Source organism: Lissotriton vulgaris, chromosome 10 (genome assembly GCF_964263255.1).
Source record: "Lissotriton vulgaris chromosome 10, aLisVul1.2, whole genome shotgun sequence".
NCBI classification, from domain to species: Eukaryota; Metazoa; Chordata; class Amphibia; order Caudata; family Salamandridae; genus Lissotriton; species Lissotriton vulgaris.
Genome location: NC_141698.1, coordinates 782,490,383 through 782,512,445, shown reverse-complemented (window position 1 = coordinate 782,512,445; position 22,063 = coordinate 782,490,383). Strand labels below are relative to the sequence as shown.

Below are 22,063 nucleotides of genomic sequence, written 5' to 3'. Positions count from 1 at the left end.
TACATAACAATGCTATTTGGTATTTGGAAGGGACACCCTAAACACGCCCCTTCCTAATAGCGAATCGCAAACCCATTTTGCGATTCGGCAACAGGTAACTGAATCACAAAATAGGGTTTGCTGCATTTGAAAATAATTTTTTGCATTTGCAAACGGGCCAATTCGCAGAATTGGCCTATTTGCAAAGACAAAAATGCTTGATGCATGTGCCCCATAGTTTATAAATTGAGTATCGTTAAATTGGTGACACTTTTGTACATCGCTTATAAACGGCTGAATGCTCTTTAGAACACTGTACAAATGCAAGCAGTAACAATTGGATACATTTGTTTTCATCTGTGGGAATTCCTGGGTATTTAATAGTAAGTGTACAGGTCTGAACGTGAGCCTCATTGGTGCGGTCTTTGTTTTGAACCAGGACAGGGTACCAATGGGAGGTCGGTGGAAACCATTTTGTCTCTTCGATAAAGCACAAACTAGGGAAGAGCATATATTGAGGCTGTAACTGTCCTCCCAGCCAAATATAGTCCTTCCGCGAAGAGAACACCTTGAGATCACTTGCACCTTCGTACCAATTTGAAGGCAGGGAAACCTTCGCTAGCTGTGAAAGGCTGAAGCACAGCGACTTTGTCTAAATGGTAGATTGATGCTCTTTAATTTAAGATACAGCAGCCATCCCCCAATATCAATACTCTATCATTTTTCAAGACATATACTAAAGGGAGAGAAATGACACTGTTGTCCCCGTGTATAAAAACAAGTCACCCGTGTCTTGTGCTTCTTGACATTAACAATTCTCTTCTTTGACCTTTGACAGGCTAGGTCTCGACCCAAAGCTCTTGTCTAAAATTCTGAATATGAGCTCAGGCCGTTGCTGGTCAAGCGACACCTATAACCCTGTTCCAGGCGTGATGGAAGGCGTCCCCTCCAGCAATAATTACCAAGGCGGCTTCGGGACCACGCTGATGGCAAAGGTAAAGCACACATAGGAGTAAGAACGTATTTACGGACCTGCATAAGCCAGTTTGTTGTTAGTTGCAACACACACAAATTAGTGTGTGGCCATTCTTATAAAGCTAAAGCAAAACCCTTTAAATGATTACACCACATATCAAATTTGAGTTAAATCTGTGAAGGATGCACTTAAGATGTTGTCACCACCATTCCCGTTTGATACTGTGCATTTAAAAAAATATGTTTTACCTATAGATTAACTAACATTTTAGGGTGCTCAAAGACTTGATGGGGCTGCTTTTGTTACTTATTGCAAATATTAGTGTTCGATGGTTTCTGCCTCGCCCCCAAAGTATATAGCTAACATCATTCCGCGCAAAGGACATAGGACTGTTTTTCACTGGTGTGAATTTTGTGATTCCTGTTGTGTTGCCCTATCTTTTTATCTCAAACTTTAATGATGAAAAATAAGTCCTGGGCACCAAAAATGAATGGTAATGCTCAACACCCGCAACCACAGGCAAATATTTTCCGCTGGCCATATACAGGGGAAGCAGAGTTGCTGCAAGAACAGAAACTCTTGAATTCGCTTTAAAACTGTTTCTAAAAAACAAGCGTATTTTGACCAGGTACTCAGCAAAATGTGTTTACAACATGGAACACGTGTCACAGATTATATCTTTTGATCTCCTCTTTCAAGATTTCACCCACTGTTTCTGAAATGTTTTACTTGGTATGTTTTTAATATCTGCCTTTGGTTACATTTCACAGAGGAAATCCCCTGCAGTCCCATTACAGTGTTTTTTTTTATATTACGGCGTATTTTGTGTATAGAACGCATCTTTGGGCACCCTGTGTTACATTGGGAAAATGCAAAAAAAGAGTTTCCGGTTGTACATGAGCTGCTGCAGCATGGAAGGGGCAGGAGTCAAGGCTTCTAGTATGCGTAGACATTGATACTGTGAGCATTGGGTGACCAGTTCCCAGTCCACTTTGCAAAGCAGTAGAAGTTGTAGGGCTTCTTTACGGAAATGTCATTTCCTCAAGCCAGCTCACCATTGGTGAAGGGAAATTGCTCCTCATAGAGCGTTCTGTCTAGAATACTACTGTATCCTTAAACAGTCAAGACACTTTACGCGAGGCCACCAACAGCGCAGTGCACTTCCTAGAAGAGTCAAAATTTCCCATATCCTGACTGCAGTAAACTTTTTCCTTCCTGAGAATTCTGGCACATTCTTCATTTCCTTACTTTAAAACTGAATGTAATAGGAGTTTTTTTTATTTATCATCTTTTCTTTCACTCACTCTCTGAAGAACCTGTTAAGTGCTATATGCATTACAACAAGGTTATTGGGTGTATAACTCCATTTATTTTATAAGTTCCTGGAATAATTTATACTCTTGCCTGTGCTCACTGTTCTATTATTGCATCAAATACAGAAGTCTCTGGAAACAATATTGCCATTTCTCGGCATCCATGTCACATTCCACTTGTAAGCTGAAGATTGGAGTAGTAACAAACATCACTCCTCAGCTGGCATTAATTCAGGTACAAGCAAAACTCCAAGTAACGTAACAAGTGACTTGCGGGCAATTCAAATCTTTAAGATGCCATGTGAGAATAGCAGGCATAGTGACTTTATTTTTATTGGAAATTTGCTAGCAAACAGTACAATACCGAGAGTGCATCAGGAACATCCGTAACAGAGATCTTAATGTTGGAGACACAGTGGTATACAAAGTAATGGAGGCTACACAGTATATCCGCATCCAGACATAACTCCCTTCATAGGGGGTGCCCTAGGCAAAATTAAGATAGTGCATGGCACAATACAGACTCCTGCCCACCGTCCCCATCTACACCTCCTCGCTCCGCCCCACGGCATTGGAATCTCACATCTCGAAGTATGGTGGGGTTTGGCTTGTTGACTCCTATTTCTGTTTGAAATCCTCTGTCAATGTTGAATTTTGTGGTCGCCTTTGGCTTGTGCAGGCAAATAGGCTCTCAGGGGGGGGGCATATATCTTTCGGTCGGGAGGTTGTCCACAGCATCGATGCGTAGGGTTCTATGCGGTCATTACAAATAATGAGGTCTTTGATCCAGTCAAGTGCTTAAGGTGTACTGTGACTGCCCCAATACATCGCCACCCTGCACTTAGCTGTAAGCAGCGCCTAAGCAGAGAATCGTCTAACCTCTTTTGGTATGTCTTTATCATGCCCCAGCAGCAGCACTAGGGGCAGGAGGGAAGGGGGGGGGGGCTAGGCGGGGAGCAGTAATTCTCGCACACATTGTCATAATATCCTCCGAGTAGGAATGGATAGAAGGCACTCCCATGCCAAGTGTAGATAGTCTGCTTGGTGTGCACCGCAGCGCATACAGTTAGGAGGGCAGAGATGGGTCTAGCCGATGTTGCTGAGCTGGTGCCTGTAGGCCCTATGTAAGTATTTGAAGGACAAAAGTTTATGGCATTAGTTTAGGGACACTTGGCCCGTTTGAGCACTGCAGTATTTCCATTGCAAATCCATTAGAGGTGCGTCTAGGCCCTGATCCTATGCTTTCTGAAATGGTACTGCCCTATCCCCCGAGATAGAGACACACTGGTATACAATCGAGATATCCATCTCGTTGTGTACGCAGAAGTTTAAAGTTGCGTTAGCGGGGGAATTCCAGCAGTCTTGCCAGAAAATTTAGGGTGTTCTCCCAAACTATTTTGCATAATCTTGCAAAAACAAAGGCATTCAAGGCCTTGGGATTCCCACAGGCCGCAATTGGTGTAGTATGAGGAACTGCCCCTCTACATAACGCTACTGACCTGACAGCCATTCTTCTGCACTCAGACTACCTTTCACCTGGGAAGTGTAATTTGGAGACTGAGAGTGCCACCCTATTGTCAAAACTTAAGGAAGCCATCGAGGTTGTGGCACCGGCTCGTAAGATCAGAATGGCGGACAAGGGTAAAGGGACACCTTGGTGCAATACTGCACTCTGGGAACTAAAACAATCACTCAGTCAGTGCGGGAGAGCTTGGCGTAAATCATATGAACCCAGTGCTCACGCAGCCTATGTATCAAAGTTCGCCGAATATAAAAAAATCCATCCTGTTACGGAAGGCCGAATTTTATGAGGCTATGTTTGCGGAGGCTGCTAACCCCCAGAAAGATCTTTAGGATCTTAACTGATTTAAGGAAGGATAGGGTGCAAAAATCTACCTGTAGTCAAAAGGATTGCCACGATTTTCAATCCTTCTTCCTGGGAAAGATAAAGGATTTGATGACAGAAATCCATCACACCCCGATCCTTCCCTGCTCAATTGAGCCTATCACCCCTCCCCCATGTTGGCTAAATTACTGACTACCTTGCCTTTACTCACCAAGGAGCTTCTGACCATCTTAGCTCGGCGAGTGAAATCAAGTTCTCCAGCTGACCCCTGTCCCCCCAAAATTTTTAGGATGGCTTTGCCGGGTATTGAGGATAAGGCACTCTCCCTCCTGAATCGCTCCCTGGAAACAGGGCTTGTTCCCTTCAATTTTAAGGAGGCCCGGGTGAGGCCACTCTTAAAGAAACCGGGCGCTGACGCTAAGAATCTAAAGAACTTTAGGCCAATTTTGCAGCTGCCTTTTTTAGCAAAAATACTAGAACAGCCCCTCTTAAAATCCCTTTCCCGCCATCTGGAAACTAACCATCTTCTCGAGTTTAATCAGGCTGGGTTCAGAGCTCAATTGGTTATGCTCTCCGTGCTAGATGATTTGAGACTCAGGGCAGACAGAAAAGTGCAGTGTGTCCTGGTATTACTAGACCTGTCCGCGCATTTGACACGGTTCATCATGGCCAATTACTGTCACGGATCTAGGAATCCAGGGCACAGCTCTTGCCTGGCTGACCTCTTTCCTTAGAGACCGCTCCCAGCGAGTCCAACTAGCGGATCTGGTGTCCCATCCAGCGACTCTGGCATGTGGAGTGCCTCAGGGTTCATCATTATCACCTCTGCTTTTCAATGCTTATTTGCAGCCCTTGATTGCACAATGAACCAGATGGAGGGCAGGGTTTACAACTATGCCGACGACATTCAAATTCTGATCCAGATTGACCATTCACCTACGGCTCACTTAAGAATGCAGGATATTCTCAAATTTACCATCAACTGGATGTCGGTCAATTTGTTAAAAATAAACCCTGACAAAACGGAGGTTTTGGCGGTTACCACAGCCTCAAGTCCCTGGAATGATCTGTCCTGGCCTCCAGAACTTGGGCCTTTTCCTGAACCAGTCGCGGCTGTAAAAAGTCTTGGCATCAAAATTGATGCCTTGCTATCTTTGACACAACAGGTGTCGACTGTGGTAGGAATCAGTGTTGGTCTAATGCGACAGCTGCGAAAACTGTCCCCACTGTTGTCCTTTGCTACCCTTAGATTGGCGTTCTCAGCTTTGATTCTGTCGCGTCTGGATTATGGCAACTCTTTGTACTATGGTCTACCAAAAAAAACTATTGGCCAGGCTCCAGGTTGTAATGAATGATGCGGCCAGATTAATTTTCAAAAAACCTAGACATGCCATGCCCCTACTTTGGGATCTACATTGGCTCCCGATCACACAGAGAATCAAATGTAAAAGCCTTTGTATTGCACATAAAGCCATTCATAACTTAGCCCCCAGTTACATCAAGGACCGATTGACCAACTAACTCCGAGCAGGGTGCTTCGGTCAGCTGATGCATGTCGCTTGGTTTGCCCCCGGTTTAATCTCTCGTCCATGGGTGGAAGAGCTTTCTCGACCACAATTCCCCAGGCATGGAACAGCCTCCCAGGAAATCTACGCAAGGAAACAAATCTCCTTCCATTTAAGACAGGATGCATCAGTGGCCAGTGTTATCTGTCTAAGAGTTATGGGTTTGTCTGGTACTTCAGACAAGGCTTTGGAGATGGCGACAAAACTAATAGCCTGAGTGACTGATGAGGTAGGTTTGTCTTTTGCTGTTTTTAAAGAGACACATTTGATTTCATGTAGGCCCTTGACTTGCAGTTCTGTATAAGAGTAATGCAGTTTGTGAGGTATTTGTTGGTGATGACTAAGACTTTCAGATAGAGTTGCATGTAACAGTGTTATTAATGGAGAATGGTGCATCTTTCTTTTTTTCCTTTTTTTTTTATAAACCGTTTTTATTAAGCAGTTTGCAGAGCATTTCAATGACAATGGACTTTGATCATCTTGTAAATACATTATTGCCAGAAGCACACCTAGTCTCTTATATTGAAAGAATGGTGCATCTTTGAAGTGTCTTTCCTCGGGTTCTATAGGAACACTTAAGTTGATGGTCTAAGTGGTGGCAAGTAGTTTTTGTGATGTTGTTTTTGTTAGGGCATTATCATTGACAGTGTTGACTGCAGTTGAAGTGTTTGTTAAATCTAAACAAGCATGGAGGGGGTCATTTATGAGGAGCACATCATCCAAGGTTTGGATATTTGCAGTTTTTGTGCAACCTCATGACTTCCTAGGAGGAAGTGTGCATTGATTTTGCCGTGCATCTGCATAGAGATAGCTATCTTGAATAACTTAATACAAAATGTACTTGGCTTGGTCATTGGGATCCATGGAATGTTTGTTCTGGAGTGGTTGAGTGTCCGATTTTAATTGATTCTGTAAATGGTTTTTTATTGAAGGAGGCATTGGTCATTTTAAGAAAGTGCTTGACTACCTTTCTGGATAGTGTGTTTGGGATGCTTGAGTGTATGAGAGTGGGACGTAAACCTGATGTATGGTTACTGTGATGGCTGTGAATATGCCAGCACGTTCACACTTGAAAGTCATCTAAACAAGATCTATTTGTAGGTGTTATGTGATTGAATGAGAGGTAGTGTGGTCTTTTTTACGGTGTTGCTGTCAAGTCTGATCTTTTGTACTTTCTTTGTGGATAACTTCTTGATTACATTGCACATGTTGGTGGAGTTTGCTATGTATCTGACCTAATTGGGCACATACGTAAACCCAATTAGGGCTGCTTTGCCTGCCTTTCTCCCGTTATCCGAGTCATTTGGATGCCCAGATAGTTCAACCAGACCCTCGTAAATTCAATAATTTTATGAAACCATTTGAAGATCTTATTGCTGTTATTCTTTTGCTGTCCTTCTACATTCAGCCTAAGGACATTTTTCACCACATAACTGTTTTATGTTGCGAAAATTACCAAATGTTCAAGAGTTCACACTAAACTACTATAACTATTGCCCCAACAATTACCATTCCTCGTGTAACTTCTGTTACTAACCTCTCTTCCTCAAATACCCCTCCTAAATGTATTGTAGCCCTTTACTCCATTGGACTGGTCAGACCGTGTTCTGATATGGTTTCCTATCCTTCTCCCTGATTCTCCCTCTTCTGTTCACTCCATTCCCTCTCCTAGTTTGAAGTGCCCATGGCCTAAACTGAGCCCTGGAGTTTTCTAAGCCGCTTTTGTTTCAGTGTTGCCACATCTTTCTCATTCTTCCGGCCTTGGTGAAAGATTATACCCTCGAAAACAAGAGCCTTCCCAAGTCAACCTTAACCAACTATAAAATACTGGTTCAATCCGCTAAAGCCAAATTCTATGCTGGCAGAAGTCTCTTAGCTATGGACTCTTTAAAAGAGCTTTTTTAAATGGTAAGCTCTCGATCTGCTCTCGATCTGCTCCTGACAGTGTCATAACTCCTAACCAAGAATTCTGTGACAATCTCTGACTATTTGTGTAACAAAATTAAGTTTAGACAGAGGCTCCTAGACATGACGCTTAAGGTATTGGAAAGATTTTTACAATCACCAACCCATAAGAGTTTTACCCTTACTTTGGGTCTAGTTTTTCTGTATGAGATGGCCCGTAACCCTGGGCTCCTCCTTCACCACCTCCTCAGCAAGTACCAGCAGTTTCTTTTCATTAAATGTAATCTTCCTCCTACAGTCGGAGGCTATGATGTTCTTTTCTATTACAACTAACATTCGATGGTAGAGCAAGGTGGAGGATTGATATTGATTGTAAAATCCAAAATGGCTGCTGTTTATCTGGCATGGGGTGGATTCTGACCAGAAGTGTCCTGCCTGCTGCAGTAGAAGCAGATGATTTCTAATATTTGAAAAAACAATTTGTACTGTATGTTTGTGCATGGTAGGCTATTAATATACTTTTGTGTTACCACCGAGCTGTTGGTGAACATTTACATTTTTATTGCAACTGTGTATTTGGCCTATAATGTGTTGAGGCGTGCCCTACCCCACATCTCTTGAATGCGGGTTCCTGTCTACCAGTAAAATCAATGCGCTTTTAGTAAAGACAACTTTTCTCTGCATATCTTGTGTTTCGAGCATAGGTTGTTAGGGGCCCTGAAAAATCTCCCATTTACAGTGCTAAGTGGCCCCCGCACCTGTGTGCCTCATTGACCAAACCTTTCCCCTTGTCGAACCAACTGTCCACTTTCTTAAGTTGATGTTGCGACAGTGTACAGTGAAAACTCCTCATTTCCATTCATCCAGGGGAGGCTCTAGGCTCATGGTGGCCCTGGGCAGGGAACATAGGTAGGGGACCCCGGAAGAGGCGGTCCAGGCGGGGCGGAGCGCGGAGGCCAGTGAAGGGGGGGGGGGGGTAGTCAGGGTGTTTGGAAGTGGAAACAGAGCCGGAGGCTGCCAAATTCCCGCCAGGGGCCGCAACGCAAGCCACGCAAATATGTATCCATCCTTAGAGGATTAATATATTAAGGATATATATTGGCTTGGTGGCCCCTGGGGGTTGGTGGCCCTGTGCAGGTGCACAGCTTGCACATACCTAAGGCCGCCCCTGATTCATCATCCCTCTCTGCATCAGTACTTCCAGGAGAAACTTATTTTCTCGAAAATCCCACTTAGTATAAATTGTCATGAAATATAAACATCGGGTATCTACTGAGGTTGGTTGCTGCTCCTGCACCCGGAGGAAATTTCTTATTTTTTTATTGTAAATGCTGTGCTTCTCTCCTGGCTTTATAATTAGGGTTGACTGTTCTCATATGAGCTAAGCTCTCGTACACTGTAGATGCTACCCCCCTGCATGTTTGCTCTAAGTACAATTTTCTCTTGCTACTTGCTGGTAAAGATTGCAGGCGGGCAAGTGGTAATTGACAGTTGGAAAGGTTTGATATGGCATGACAACTTGCCGGATGCATGATTTTCCATTGAACATAACCCACTGCATCTCACTGACATTTGATCTACATTTCATGCAAAGTAACAGGCGAGGATCATTGAATGGCTGTGCACCAGCCTCTGCATTGTTTCCGCCTACATGACTTTAACAAGGGCATTTGCTTGTGTGATGATAAATAGGGAGACTGCTTGAGGAAAGCATCTTTGAGATGGGCTAGCAGACGGAGCTTTGGTGTGAAGGATCTGCAGATCAGAGCAGATGAGGCGAGCAGTAACAAGGCCAGGAGTGTATAGAGCAAGCTCACAGTCACACATTGATCACCCGTGCTGATACAGGCACTCATGCATACAGACAATACAGAGAGGCTCACACAAACAAACAGACACCACTCAGACACATCAGCAGTCGCAGATTACACATGCACAGAGGACAGACGGGTGTATGAATGGACGTGTAGACAGAAAAGTAACATTTCCAAGGGATCTGTCACCCATCCAGCAATAAAACTAAAACGAATCATGCAGAGAGGCTAGTAGCATTGCAGACATGCATGCAGAGAAACAACACACATGCACTCAATGCCATATATATGTGCATTCATGCCCAGTCATGTTTGCCTCCTGGAAGAAAGCCTTTCTTATGGTCTGGGTTGACAGCGCAGCTGTCACCTAACAAATATGTAAGAATACCAGGAGACGGGCTTTAGCTTCACCCACATGTTAGGAGCTAGGAGTACCTGTTTTAATTTGGCCGAACTTGTGTGCTTTCACAAAAATGTGCTTGACCTCTACACAGTTGTGATCATTTTGTTTAATTATGCCCGAGATTGAACGTTCAAGGGCACACACATGCTAATAAATTGTCTTAGATGAGTAGAGATATATATATTTTTTTTGTATCTGGGAGCAGTACAGATCAGAGGAGCACTGTCATTAACCTACAATGGACCTTTAGGCCTGGCTTGACTGTGCAAATGTCACCGGACATTTTAACCTACACTAATATTAGACAGTTTTTTGCTTCTACACAAATACATATCCATTCCATCGCTATCTACTAGTAGTACTTAATAATACCATACAACATTATTTTAAAGCCAGACCTATTGGCATTGCCAATGCTTGTTTTGTGATGTATTGAGCATAGTGGGCAGTGTAAAAGAGTGGCTTTCTACTGGCTTATTGGCTAATTTCAGGTCTTGTTTAGGGTTTAGGCTCCACCATAGCTAAACTTTTTAACTGTCAAAAAGTCTCTTTTTGTATCTACCCAACCTATTTGCTATATTGCTCTGTGTTTAGTGAACGAGTACGAGCTGTGCAGACTTGGGCATTTCTTTTACAAAACCATATTTATTGCTTTTATTCTAGTCCGTTCAACTGATGAACCCAGACTGCAACTACAAGAATGATGTTTACTCTCAGTGATGCTAGAGTGGAGTATGAACCCTTATAGAGGGCTGTGGTTGAGGTTTAATATCTATCAAAGTCTCTGGGGTACTGTGCCAGACTATGAAGTACTAGAATACTTCATGGGTTTCTCTTTAGACTTGGATGGTCAGTCTATGGCTTTTTAGCCAGCCCATTTGGAAAATTGTGCTACTATGTTATTAATTTGGTCACATAAAATATGTGGTTGGTGCTGAACCTTCCCAAACTCTCCTGTAGAGGATGGCAGTATTGTTCTAACACAAAAAACATTTTCAAAGTTATCATCTCGCTGTTCAGTCTTGGTGGGCTTCTCACTGTTCTCTAATCTTAAATTTGATTTCCGTTTAGAACAATCATTTACAATGCAACGGTCTCGCCTTTGCAAAAGTTAGAGCTATTGGCATTGTAAATGACAATTTTTTTATTTATGTGTTGGTTTTGAAAACTGATAAATAGATGGCATTGTCATTTACAATGCCAATGGCTGAATCTCTCGCAAATGCGAGACCTATTGCATTTGCACCCACACACACACAGAGCCACACACACACACACAAACACATAGATGTGGTGGTGGATGGGGTGGTGGTGGGTGGGGTGGTGGTGGATGGGGTGGTGGTGGATGTGGTGGTGGATGGGGTGGTGGTGGATGTGGTGGTGGATGGGGTGGTGGTGGTGGATGTGGTGGTGCTGGTGGATGTGGTGGTGCTGGTGGATGTGGTGGTGCTGGTGGATGTGGTGGTGCTGGTGGATGTGGTGGTGCTGGTGGATGTGGTGGTGGTGGTGGATGTGGTGGTGCTGGTGGATGTGGTGGTGCTGGTGGATGTGGTGGTGGATGTGGTGGTGGATGTGGTGGTGGTGGATGTGGCGGTGGATGTGGTGGTGGTGGATGTGGCGGTGGATGTGGTGGTGATGGTGGATGTGGTAGTGGTGGATGTGGTGGTGGTGGATGTGGTGGTGGTGGATGTGGTGGTGGTGGATGTGGTGGATGTGGCGGTGGATGTGGTGGTGATGGTGGATGTGGTAGTGATGGATGTGGTAGTGATGGATGTGGTAGTGATGGATGTGGTAGTGGTGGATGTGGTGGTGGTGTTGGTGGATGTGGTGGTGGATGTGGTGGGGGTGGTGGATTGTGGTGGTGGTGGATGTGGTGGTGATGGTTGTGGTGGTGGTGGATGTGGTGGTGATGGTTGTGGTCGTGAACATGGTGGTGGATGTGGTGATGGTGGATGTGGTGGTGAAGGTGGATGTGGAGGTGGATGTGGTGGTGGTGGATGTGGTGGTGGATGTGGTGATGGATGTGGTGATGGATGTGGTGGTGATGGTGGATGTGGTGGTGGATGTGGATGTGGTTGTGGTGGTGGATGTGGTGGTGGTGGTGGTGGATGTGGTGGTGGTGGTGGTGGATGTGGTGGTGGTGGTGGATGTGGTGGTGGTGGTGGTGGTGGTGGTGGTGGATGTGGTAGTGGTGGATCTGGTGGCGGTGGATGTGGTGGCGGTGGTGGTGGGTGTGATGGATGTGGTGGTGTTGGTAGATGTGGTGGTGTTGGTGGATGTGGTGGTGGTGGGTGAGGTGGTGGTGGATGTGGTGGTGGTGGTGGTGCTGGATGATGTGGTGGTGGTGGATGTGGTGGTTGTGGTGGTGGTGGATGTTGTGGTGGTGGTGGATGTTGTGGTGGTGGTGGATGTTGTGGTGGTGGTGGATGTTGTGGTGGTGGATGTTGTGGTGGTGGTGGATGTTGTGGTGGTGGTGGATGTTGTGGCGGTGGATGAGGTGGTGGGTGTGATGGATGTAGTGGTGGTGGTGGGTGTGATGGATGTAGTGGTGGTGGTGGTGGTGATGTGGTGGTGATGGAGGATGTGGTGGTGGTGGACACTTCCAGGGCTGTTGAGCAGGGGCCTCTGCCCCCTTTGAGGAATTTTCTCTGCATTCCTGTCAGGACCTCTGGAAAGCCCCGTCCCTTTCAACACTAGGAAAGTTAAACCAAAATCTATCAAACCAGTTGGCTACCACAGGCCGTAACAATTAATTGTTAAAGGAGAGTCAGTTCTAGTAACTGTTCCCGAATTTCTGTTAGCGGGTGGCTCTCCGTGCTATCCCCTCGATCCAGCGTCGATCACATATCACCCTCATTTCGTTTGTTAAAGTTGGCGGGTAGGAGGGATCGCACTCCCACTGCGGCCCTCCTCTCCTCGAGCTCCGTGTCGTGGGCCCGCTCTGCTCTCTCACCACAGCAAGCAGTGCTGTGTGAAAGCTGTAATTTACTCAGATTTAATCATGGTGCATCAGAGAGCCAGCAGTGTCACCGGATAGCTGGAGACCTCGCTGTGCTTTCTTTCTTGGGAGATATTGTTAATTAACATTTGTATGAGGGCGCTGAGGCTCAAGGCGCAGTGAGCTCCTTTCAAGCCGAAATGTAGCAGACCGCTCCCAAAGAGACATCACCCGCTCTCCTCACTATGAAAATCAATTATTGTACGCATGTGCCATTGCTTTCCTCCCCTCCCCTTCCCTGAAATGGTTGCCACGCAGGAGGGATATTTACATCCTGTAATAACAAAAGTCAGCGACGGCTCCTGTTTCGGTATTTCATTGTGGATTCGCTATTTTATTAATGAGTTGTCAGATTATTCCTATTCGATCGCGTGCACCAGCCACTCTTCTATTTGTGATATTCTAATTGCTATCAACCTTATTCAACAACTCCTAATATATATAACGCGGGCAAAAACACAGAATGTGTATACAACCCAAAACGCACCCGGTTTACATACAAATAAGTAATATAACAAGTGTGTTATGAGATTCTTTTCATAAGAATTCCTCTGTCTCGGATCGTCTTCATGGACGTGATGTGGCCCAACAGCCAGAGCTTCCTACTTTGGAAATAGGGAACCAGGGCCGAGTCCCAGAGTCGGTTCAACACCCTGTGATTCTGAGCAAATCACTTACTGTCTCCGTGCCTGTCTAAGCCCCGTCCTTTTCAGACTGGGGGGCGTGTTTTTTTGATTGACTGAAAACATCACAGAGAGAAAGGACCAAAAAAACACGCCCCCAATCCGAAAAAGACGGGGCTTAAATTGACAAACAAACCTTTTCTCCAATGGCTGGCCGCCGTTTAGGAAGCCAGCCAATGGAGAAGAGGGGCGGGTTTAAGCCCAACTACTAGAAACATAAAGTCTCTTGCGAGACTGCGCAAGCGCAGCCTACGCTAGCCGAGATCTAAAAAAAGCTGCTCAAAACATTAAATTGAAATTGCAGGCACTGATGGGCTTTACGGCAACTTGCACACTACTCTGAAACTTAAAACTATGTGATTCGTTCAGGGATTCAGGGGATTAGTCTTGTGCTCTGAAGGAAACCATTCCATGCATTACATCAATTTCCTCGTGGTGCATCAATGAGTTAGGTATGTTCATTAGTGAGTGCTCTGTCAGAAGCAAATAGATGATGGAATGAATAGATGCGATTTACCCAGCCAGATGGAAGCATGCCCTGATTTTACCTTTGACAAAGAAAGCAGGGATCAGTGTCTCGTTTTTGTCTGGGTATAGTCCTTTGTCTCTGCTTTTTTTTTTCTTTTGCAGAGTTTTATATAGCGCAAACTTGACCCGAATCGGGTATTGGAGCGCTTTACATAGCACCAGTTACGTTACATGAGGACACACATTCCTTTTTGGTTAGGCACAGGGAGATTAAGTGATTTGCCCAGAATCACAGGATGTTCAGGGTCATTACCGAGACTCTAAACCAGTTCCCAAGATTCGAGGTCGACCGCCCTTGCTGGTAGGCCAACTCCTCTCCCACTATATATATCTAAAGTATTTGAAAGGCTAGTCACTGGTTAGCTGACCTCCTTCTTGGAAAGTAACCATTTTTGGACATATCACAAACGGGCTTTGGGTCCGGAAACAGTACGAAGTCCACCTTGCTGGCAATAGTGGAAAGCATCAGACTAGAAGTAGATCAGGGAAAGGCTGCAGTCCTAATCCTATTGGAATTGTCTTCGACACAGGATCTCATAGTCTGATGATAAAGAGACTACTTGAGACTGGGCTCTACAGAAAAGCCTTATAATGGCTCAGATCTTTTTTGAAGGATAGAACTCAGTCAGTTCAGTTGCCCTCTTTCAGATCTGCTCCCCACCTTTCTAAATGTCCATACAGCATTTATCGCTTAGTCCCACACTATTTAATGTTCCTATCCTCACTGGCTGGTATAGTCAAAGCTTGATGTTTTGAAATGTGCTCCTACGCTGAAAATACTCAGCTCTTTTTATCTCTATAGACACTAGGAGAACCTCATAGGATGTTTGTCGAAAGTAGCTTCATGGATGCAAGTACATTATCTAAAGCTCAATGCTGAAAAGATGGAGAGCCTACTCTTTTGGAGGAGCTCGTAACATTTGGAACAATTTGTGGTAGCCAACATCCCTGGGCATCCCACCAGAACCTATGAGAGTACCAAAGTATCTTGGATTCTTGATGGATGATTCCCTATCCAGGCAGGATCAGGTAACAGATTCTTGTGGAAAATGCTTTGGTCTGCTCCGACTGTTACGCAAGCACGTCCAGGCATTGATCATGAGTAGGCTGGACTATGGCAAAGCCCTATACTTGGGAATGGCGGATTATTTCTTTACTCGCCTACAGTCCATCCTGAATATAGTAGCCAGACTCATTTCAATACTACCTGTAACTGCTGAGTTTCCTCTTGTTTAGATTTACTACACTGGCTACCAGTCCGCAAGAGAGCCAAGTTCAAGATGTTATGTCTTGCCCACAAAGCTTTATGGACCTTAGGCTGGCCATTCCACATAGAGGAGTGAATTTTTACAAGCCAGCAGGAGACTTGCACTTGGCTAATACAGAGTTAGTCAATGTTAAACACATAAAAAATACCAGAATAGGAGGTTGCTTTTCTGGTCATCTGGCTGCCGGCCATTGGATTTCTTTAACATGGCCTTTTGCCTAACTTCAGACCATGGCAAGCTTTGAAAGAAACTGAAAACTTGGCTATTCCCTCTATAACACAGTGCAGAATTAACTGCTACATAGCTGGCGTTCTAGCAATGTGATATCCCTGAGGGGATGAGAATTGCTCTATAAACAAATTAAATAATTACATGGATATATTGTTAGGTTGTAGTAAGAGGGATTCATAGAAAGATATATTAAGGCAGACAGGCATGCCTTAATACTCGGTAATCCTGCAGAAAATGGAAAGGAAGGAGAGGGACATTTAAAAGAAATAAAGGAGGGAAACTAAAAGATTAAGGCAAGGTCAGTTTTTCATGCAAAGTGTTTAGGAATATAGTGGAAAGAGTGTTTTTTGTTTTTTTTTTAGCTATCCCATCTGTGGAAAGGAACAAACCATTTGCTACGAGAACCATCTACATTTTTACATTCTGCTCTAAAAGAATGTGGCTGTTAGCAGTCTTTATAGAGACATATTAACTTTCAAAGAGGTGTTAGATACATGCCTTGCTGCATAAACCACTCCCAGTGCTTGTCGAGGCCCCTTTACGAGGGACTGTCAAGTGCAACATTTAAGCACATCCCAATACCTGTAATTACAATTTGACAACACTAGAAAGTTAAGGTCTGAAATTGTTCGAGTCATACGATTCTCTCTGCCCCAAGATACAGAATGCAATCAATATTTGCCAACTCAAATGCCTATGTGTGCACGTACTACAGCTGTACATTAAATACTGTGAAGTATTGTCACAGTTTTGGTATGGTGTAACATGATTTACATAAACTTTACGTATAAACGTGTTGTGATTAATTAAATACAGCTTATGGGGTGCGCTAGGTGGCGCACACACGGAATGGCCGCTATGCGGTGAGGCTCCCGTGGACCGGCTGCATAATCCTGAAATTATCCTCCTCTTACATATGAAGGAAAACTTTGCAGGGAATGATCTCTACTGCCCTCGAGATGTCAGCGGTGTGAGTCCCGGAGTCGCGGGAGCTGCTGGTGTGTGCTGGTGAGCGGGCGTAGCGGAGAGCGTGCTCAGTGTGCCTGGCTACGTGAGATCCCGGCTGGCCAAGAGGAGCTCAGGCCGCTGTATCGGAGAGCGATCGGCTCTGTATGTAGGATTGGTGCTGCGGCAAGCGACAGCTATTAGACACCGTGTGGAGACTTGCTGGAGGGTCTCACTCGACTGTCCCTGCTTGGTGACTGTGCCTGCGGATGGGGAGAGCGGCGATTTGACCACTTCTGCTGAGGACGGCACAGCCATTTTGGGTGAGACGAGCTGTGGCCTGCCCTTGCATTGCCATCTGATCTCTGAGCTGCCGGGGGTGGCACCGGCCTGCATGACCCATGGGAACCCGATAAGGGGCTGCTGGACTGCATTAAGGGGTGACTGCGAACGAGTGGTGAGGGTGCCGCCATTTCCCCCCTGCTTGCGGTGGCGTTTATTACTGCGGAACACTGCGCTGACATCGGGGAGCATAGCCTACAGTGCGGTGCGGGGAGCGAGCTTCGTTGACTGGCGGTACACTGTACACTGGGACCTGACACCAGGAGTGCGGGCTGGAAGACTGCGCTGCATATGAGGAATGGCACTCTGTGGTCTCGTGTGCTGGACGGACCTCTGGGTGTGTGAGGCTGTGTGCTGTGGACTGTACTGGAGGACGTAGGAGATCGGGATCCGCCAGTGCTGCTGGTGACTTTGGACACTGACATCAGGTGAGAAGCAACTACCAGGCGTGTAGTCTGTGAGGTAACTGTGCCGGTGGGAAAAATCGCTCATTGTTGGAGGAGTGTAAGGTGCACTGCAACGGGTCTGAGTGGAGCCACGAAGGGCTGATCCTGGGCCTTGGGCCCGTTTCAGGGGTGTGGAGCTGTGTGTGCTCATTGGCGGAGTGGCGCACAACGTTTTACTCCCTGGCCCTCTGTCGCAAGATTTGCTGGCTACCAAGTAGAGCCTTCTTGGCCCCCTCTGTCTGCAGTAGGTTTGGAGTTCCGGCGCTAACGTGTATCTTGCAGGCAGTTGGAGTGAGGCTTCAGGTCTATAGAGTGTGTGGCTAGGCCTGGACATACGATGAGGCGCACGGATGCTCGCCAGCCAAAGCTCACGTTTGAGGCAAAAAAAGGCGCTAAGCAGCAGACCGTGTTGGAGGGTGAGAAAGCGGAGACCTCCCAGCAGGACTCCCTACAAGCGACGGGTGATGATCTTAAATCGCTGCTCACAGAGGTCAGACAGGAGTTTGCGACTATGGCGGAAAAAATTGATACGGTCTCCACCCGTATGGATGCTATAGTGCGAACGATAGAGGGGCTTTAGACACCTTTTAAGGAAAAAGAACAGCGAGTCTCCGACATGGAGGACGCCACTGCCCAACTCAAAAAGGCGACGACACAGATGGACAGGCTGCTCCGAGTAATAGCGGCAAAGAATGAGGACATAGAAACCCGCAGTCACCGGAAAAACATCCGGGTCCTAGGAATTCCGGAAAGCACAGGTACCGGATGAGTGGAGGAGTACATTGAGAACTTACGTAAGGCTGTGGTTGGAGCGGACCAATTTTCCTCTCAATTCGTGTTGGAAAGGGTGCATCGGTCGCTGGGGGTGAGACCCCCTCCTGGTAGCCCGCCTAGGTCTATCATCGCTCGCCTATTGAACTATTGTGACAGAGACCTTGCTTTGAGAATTGCCAGAGAGAAAAAACTATAAACGTAAGATGGTATCAATTTCACAATGTTCCCGTATTTTACAATTCATGTCCATGAAGAACGTCGCAAATTCTTGGGGGTAAAGCAAAAGCTTCGACAAGCTCAGATGGACTATGCCCTATTATACCCTCATCAGGGGACACAAACATTCTTTACTAACCTGCAGCAGGTAGAGGATTACTTGAAGTACCTCAAGAAGCACAAATGACAGCCCCGGGAACGGGAGGGCTCTCCTGGTACGCAGTCTCCTTAGGAGGAATGATACTTTTTGAAGTTTGGCTCTGCTCCTCTGTGCAGGGATTTGTTATGCACTGCTGCATTGACTGGTAGCCTCAATGGTGATTGAATGGCAGATCATGCTCATTTTCATATCTGATATGTTGACACTGGGTTGTAGAGAGTGCAAAAGGTGTAAGAGTCAATTGTAATGCCGGTCACCCTCGGGTCGGACCTTGTGTGTCGCGCTGTTAAACGTGCCTCCTGGGCTGACATGAGGTGTTAGTGGGCTACCTAGGTGCGTTCCCCACCAGGGAGTACCCCCCTTTTTTTTTGTTTGCTACAGTTTATGATACCTCTGGTTATGTTGTATGTTGTGTAGCATGTCTTTTATGATGAAATATCGAATAAAGACTTCTTTGACCTTGATACCTCTCAGTGGTCTTCCTTTCCATTTGGGGGGATGATTCGGGCCCGGTTGGCCTAACTGAGGAACAGCTGAGGGACTAGGAGGAGGGTGGGTTAATTACTTCTGCCATGATTGGGATGTTTCAGTGGGAGGGGGGGTGGAAGGGAGGGGTAGTTTGTTGTCACGATGGTACTCATATGATAGTCGCTGGAGATGCCTATGCTTTGTCATATACACAGGTCAAGAGGTGCTCACATGTACTGCAGATTGCTTGGGGATTGATTTCTATGCTCTATGGCTCAGGCGGAGGGAGGCACTCTTAGAATAATTTCGTGGAATGTTCCGGGCCTTGGGGATCCGAGAAAGAGAAGACGGGTGCTGTCCTACCTTGATAGGCAACAGATTCACATAGCTTTCCTACAGGAAACCCACATTGCGCCACGTGCAGTGAACTCATTTGCTAGTCTCTGGGCGAGCTGTTGGGCGTTTGCATCCTATGCCCGGGGTGCAGCAATACTTTGCAGTAAACTTGTACGATTTGAAAAGATGGGGGAGGTGGAGGATCCACAGGGCAGGTATGTCATCCTTTGGGGGCGACTGGAGTGAGACTCCGTCACGCTTGCTAACTGTTATGCTAACTCAGACTGCCCAGAATTTTTTGCTGAATTATGGGGTAAGATATTGGCAACTGGGTCCACTCATATCAGCTGGGGGGGTGACTTCAATGTGGCACTGAACCCACAACTGGATAGGTCCAATGCTGGGCCACAACATTACACTAGGTCACAGGAGACTCTACAGGGCATAATACAGGAAGGAGGGTTGATTGACAGTTGGAGACATATGCATGCCGTGCGATGTGAAGGACACATTTCACGTCTTACAAGGGAACTTGCGCACGCATTGACTACTGCCTGGTTACACGGGGGCTCGGACTGACCATTAGTAACATGACGCATTTAGCTCGCACTTTTTCTGACCATTGTCCGGTTAAGGTCTCATTGACTATTCCAGGGTATGATAGACCTCGACCTAGCTGGCGGCTCCATCCCGCCGCTCTGCTGGATACAGCTTTTAGGGCGGAATTGGGTCAGGAAATTGAGGACTTTTTTGTCCGGAATAAAGGCTCTGTGGATAGCGTTGAGATGGTATGGGAGGCGTTCAAAGTGACGATAAGAGGGCACTGTATATCAAAGAGCTTTGGGGTGTTGTGAGACATTCAGAATACAGTGTGCAAACTGGAGCAGGATCTAAAGGGGTTGGAGAGAAGGATGGGGCGGGGTTTAACAGGTCAGGTACACACTGATTTTCGTACACTATTAACTGAGTACGAAGATGCTGCGCACAGAGAGATGAAGTTTAGGGGGAAGTATTGGACAGGGTGCAAATATGGGGAAGGGGATAGACCAGGGAAGGTGCTGGCTGCGCTAGCTGGAGGGTCTAGATTTTACACCCATGTGTTGGAGATACAGGGACTGATGGGGGAGACAGATAGGGATTCGCTACAAATACTAGAGACATTCGTCACACACTACACAACACTGTACACCTGTCAGAGGAGGGGCGACATGGACATGGAGGACTTCACGAAAGATGTCGCGCTGGGTTGGCTGGGCGGAAACGCAGCAGATGTTTCTTAGCATAATCTTTGAATTGGACGAAATTAAGGAAGCGATTATGCAACTTCAGAATGGGAAGGCACCGGGTTCAGACGGCCTCCCGGCGGAATTTTACAAGGCCTATATCAATATGATGGCGCCAGTATTGAAAGAAATCTATGAAGAGTCCCTCGAGATAGGTATACTTCCTGCTTCCATGAGAGAGGCGATAGTCACATCCTTATTGAAACTGGGTAAATGTGACATTTATAGGCCATGGTCACTGATGAATTGTGATACTAAGATAATGGCCAAAGTATTGGCGAATAGACTGTCCCTCTTACTTGACAAGCTGGTACTACCTCATCAGTCGGGGTTTGTACCAGGCAGGGCGACCTCCCATAATTTTAGGACTCTGTTCACATTGATCCAGAATGTAGCGCCAGATTTCCCACTTGCCGCATTTTTTCTAGACGCAACCATAGCATTTGATTCAGTGGAGTGGGATTATCTATTTGGAGTGCTGTGAAAGATGGGGTTCCCTGAGGTGTACCTCTCCTGGATTGAGTTATTATATCAACGCCCCACGGCTCGAGTGCTGGTTAATAGCCATTTGTCGCGTCCTATTACCATTACCAGGGGCACGCGTCAGGGGTGTCTTTTATTGCCGCTCCTTTTTGCCCTGGCAGTGTAGCCCTTGGCTTGTAGGCTGCGATAGGTACATCGGGACAGGGCATTCCAATGTTGCCTACGACAAATCCTAGTTTAGCTGTATGCGGATGACATTACCCGTATGTCAGAGACCCACAACAGAACATTAACCCCATGTTGCGCGAGTTTATAAAATTTGGCCGGCTTTCGGGTGTTGGCATCAATTGAGGGAAGTCACAGGTTTTCCCTCTCACCCCGTTGGTTCAGCCGTTCCCATTAGACTTCCCGATAGAGTGGTGTGGCTCGGAGCTGAGTTATCTAGGTATACAGGTCGCCCAAAATAAGGATGAAACTATACGTGCCAATTATGGTACGGCCATCACACAGCTTAATGCAAATGTCATCCGATGGATATCATTGCCTTAGTTGCTCGGTGGGAGAGACTCTCTTATCAAGATGGTTGTCCTGCCCCAGTTTCTTTACTTATTCCTTACGATCCAGGGCAGTTTTTCTTCAAAACATTGCGCACTGAATTGCTTTGACTGCTATTGGGGGGGGGGGGGGGGGGGGGAACAGGCGAGACTCGGATGGTCGGCGCTAACGAGACCTTATGAACAGGGAGGGTTTGATGTTCCTGATTTTGAACTCTATTTTTTAAGTGCACAAGCGCACTATGCGTATTACTGGGTCCACCTCCCTCGTTACATGCCGCAGGTAGCAGTGAAGGATTGGCTTGCTGCTCCAATACCATTGAGTGGAGTGATATTTGGGCCTACTAGCACACGGACGACATCACCTACGACTGTCACGGGCACAGTGGATGCTTGGCATCGGATTCTGTTCTTGCTGGCGGTATCCTTCGTATACTCACCCCAGCTCCCGCTGTCCTATCACCCTGACCTGTCGTTATTACAAGAGAAGGGTTTTCAAAACCTATGTACACGTGCACATGTCACTACCTGGGGGTCTTTTTCATGA

The 22,063-nt window shown here is 46.2% G+C and overlaps 1 protein-coding gene across 1 annotated transcript in view; it reads left to right on the top strand.

Annotated features, from left to right (window-relative positions):
* The window catches only part of HIBADH (3-hydroxyisobutyrate dehydrogenase), a 564,326-nt gene that overhangs the window by 536,717 nt on the left and 5,546 nt on the right, over positions 1 to 22,063 (top strand). The window contains exon 7 of the mRNA XM_086941695.1: positions 818 to 974. Within this exon, the coding sequence (XP_086797821.1) occupies positions 818 to 974 (157 nt within the window). The remainder of the gene's footprint in view (positions 1 to 817; positions 975 to 22,063) is intronic.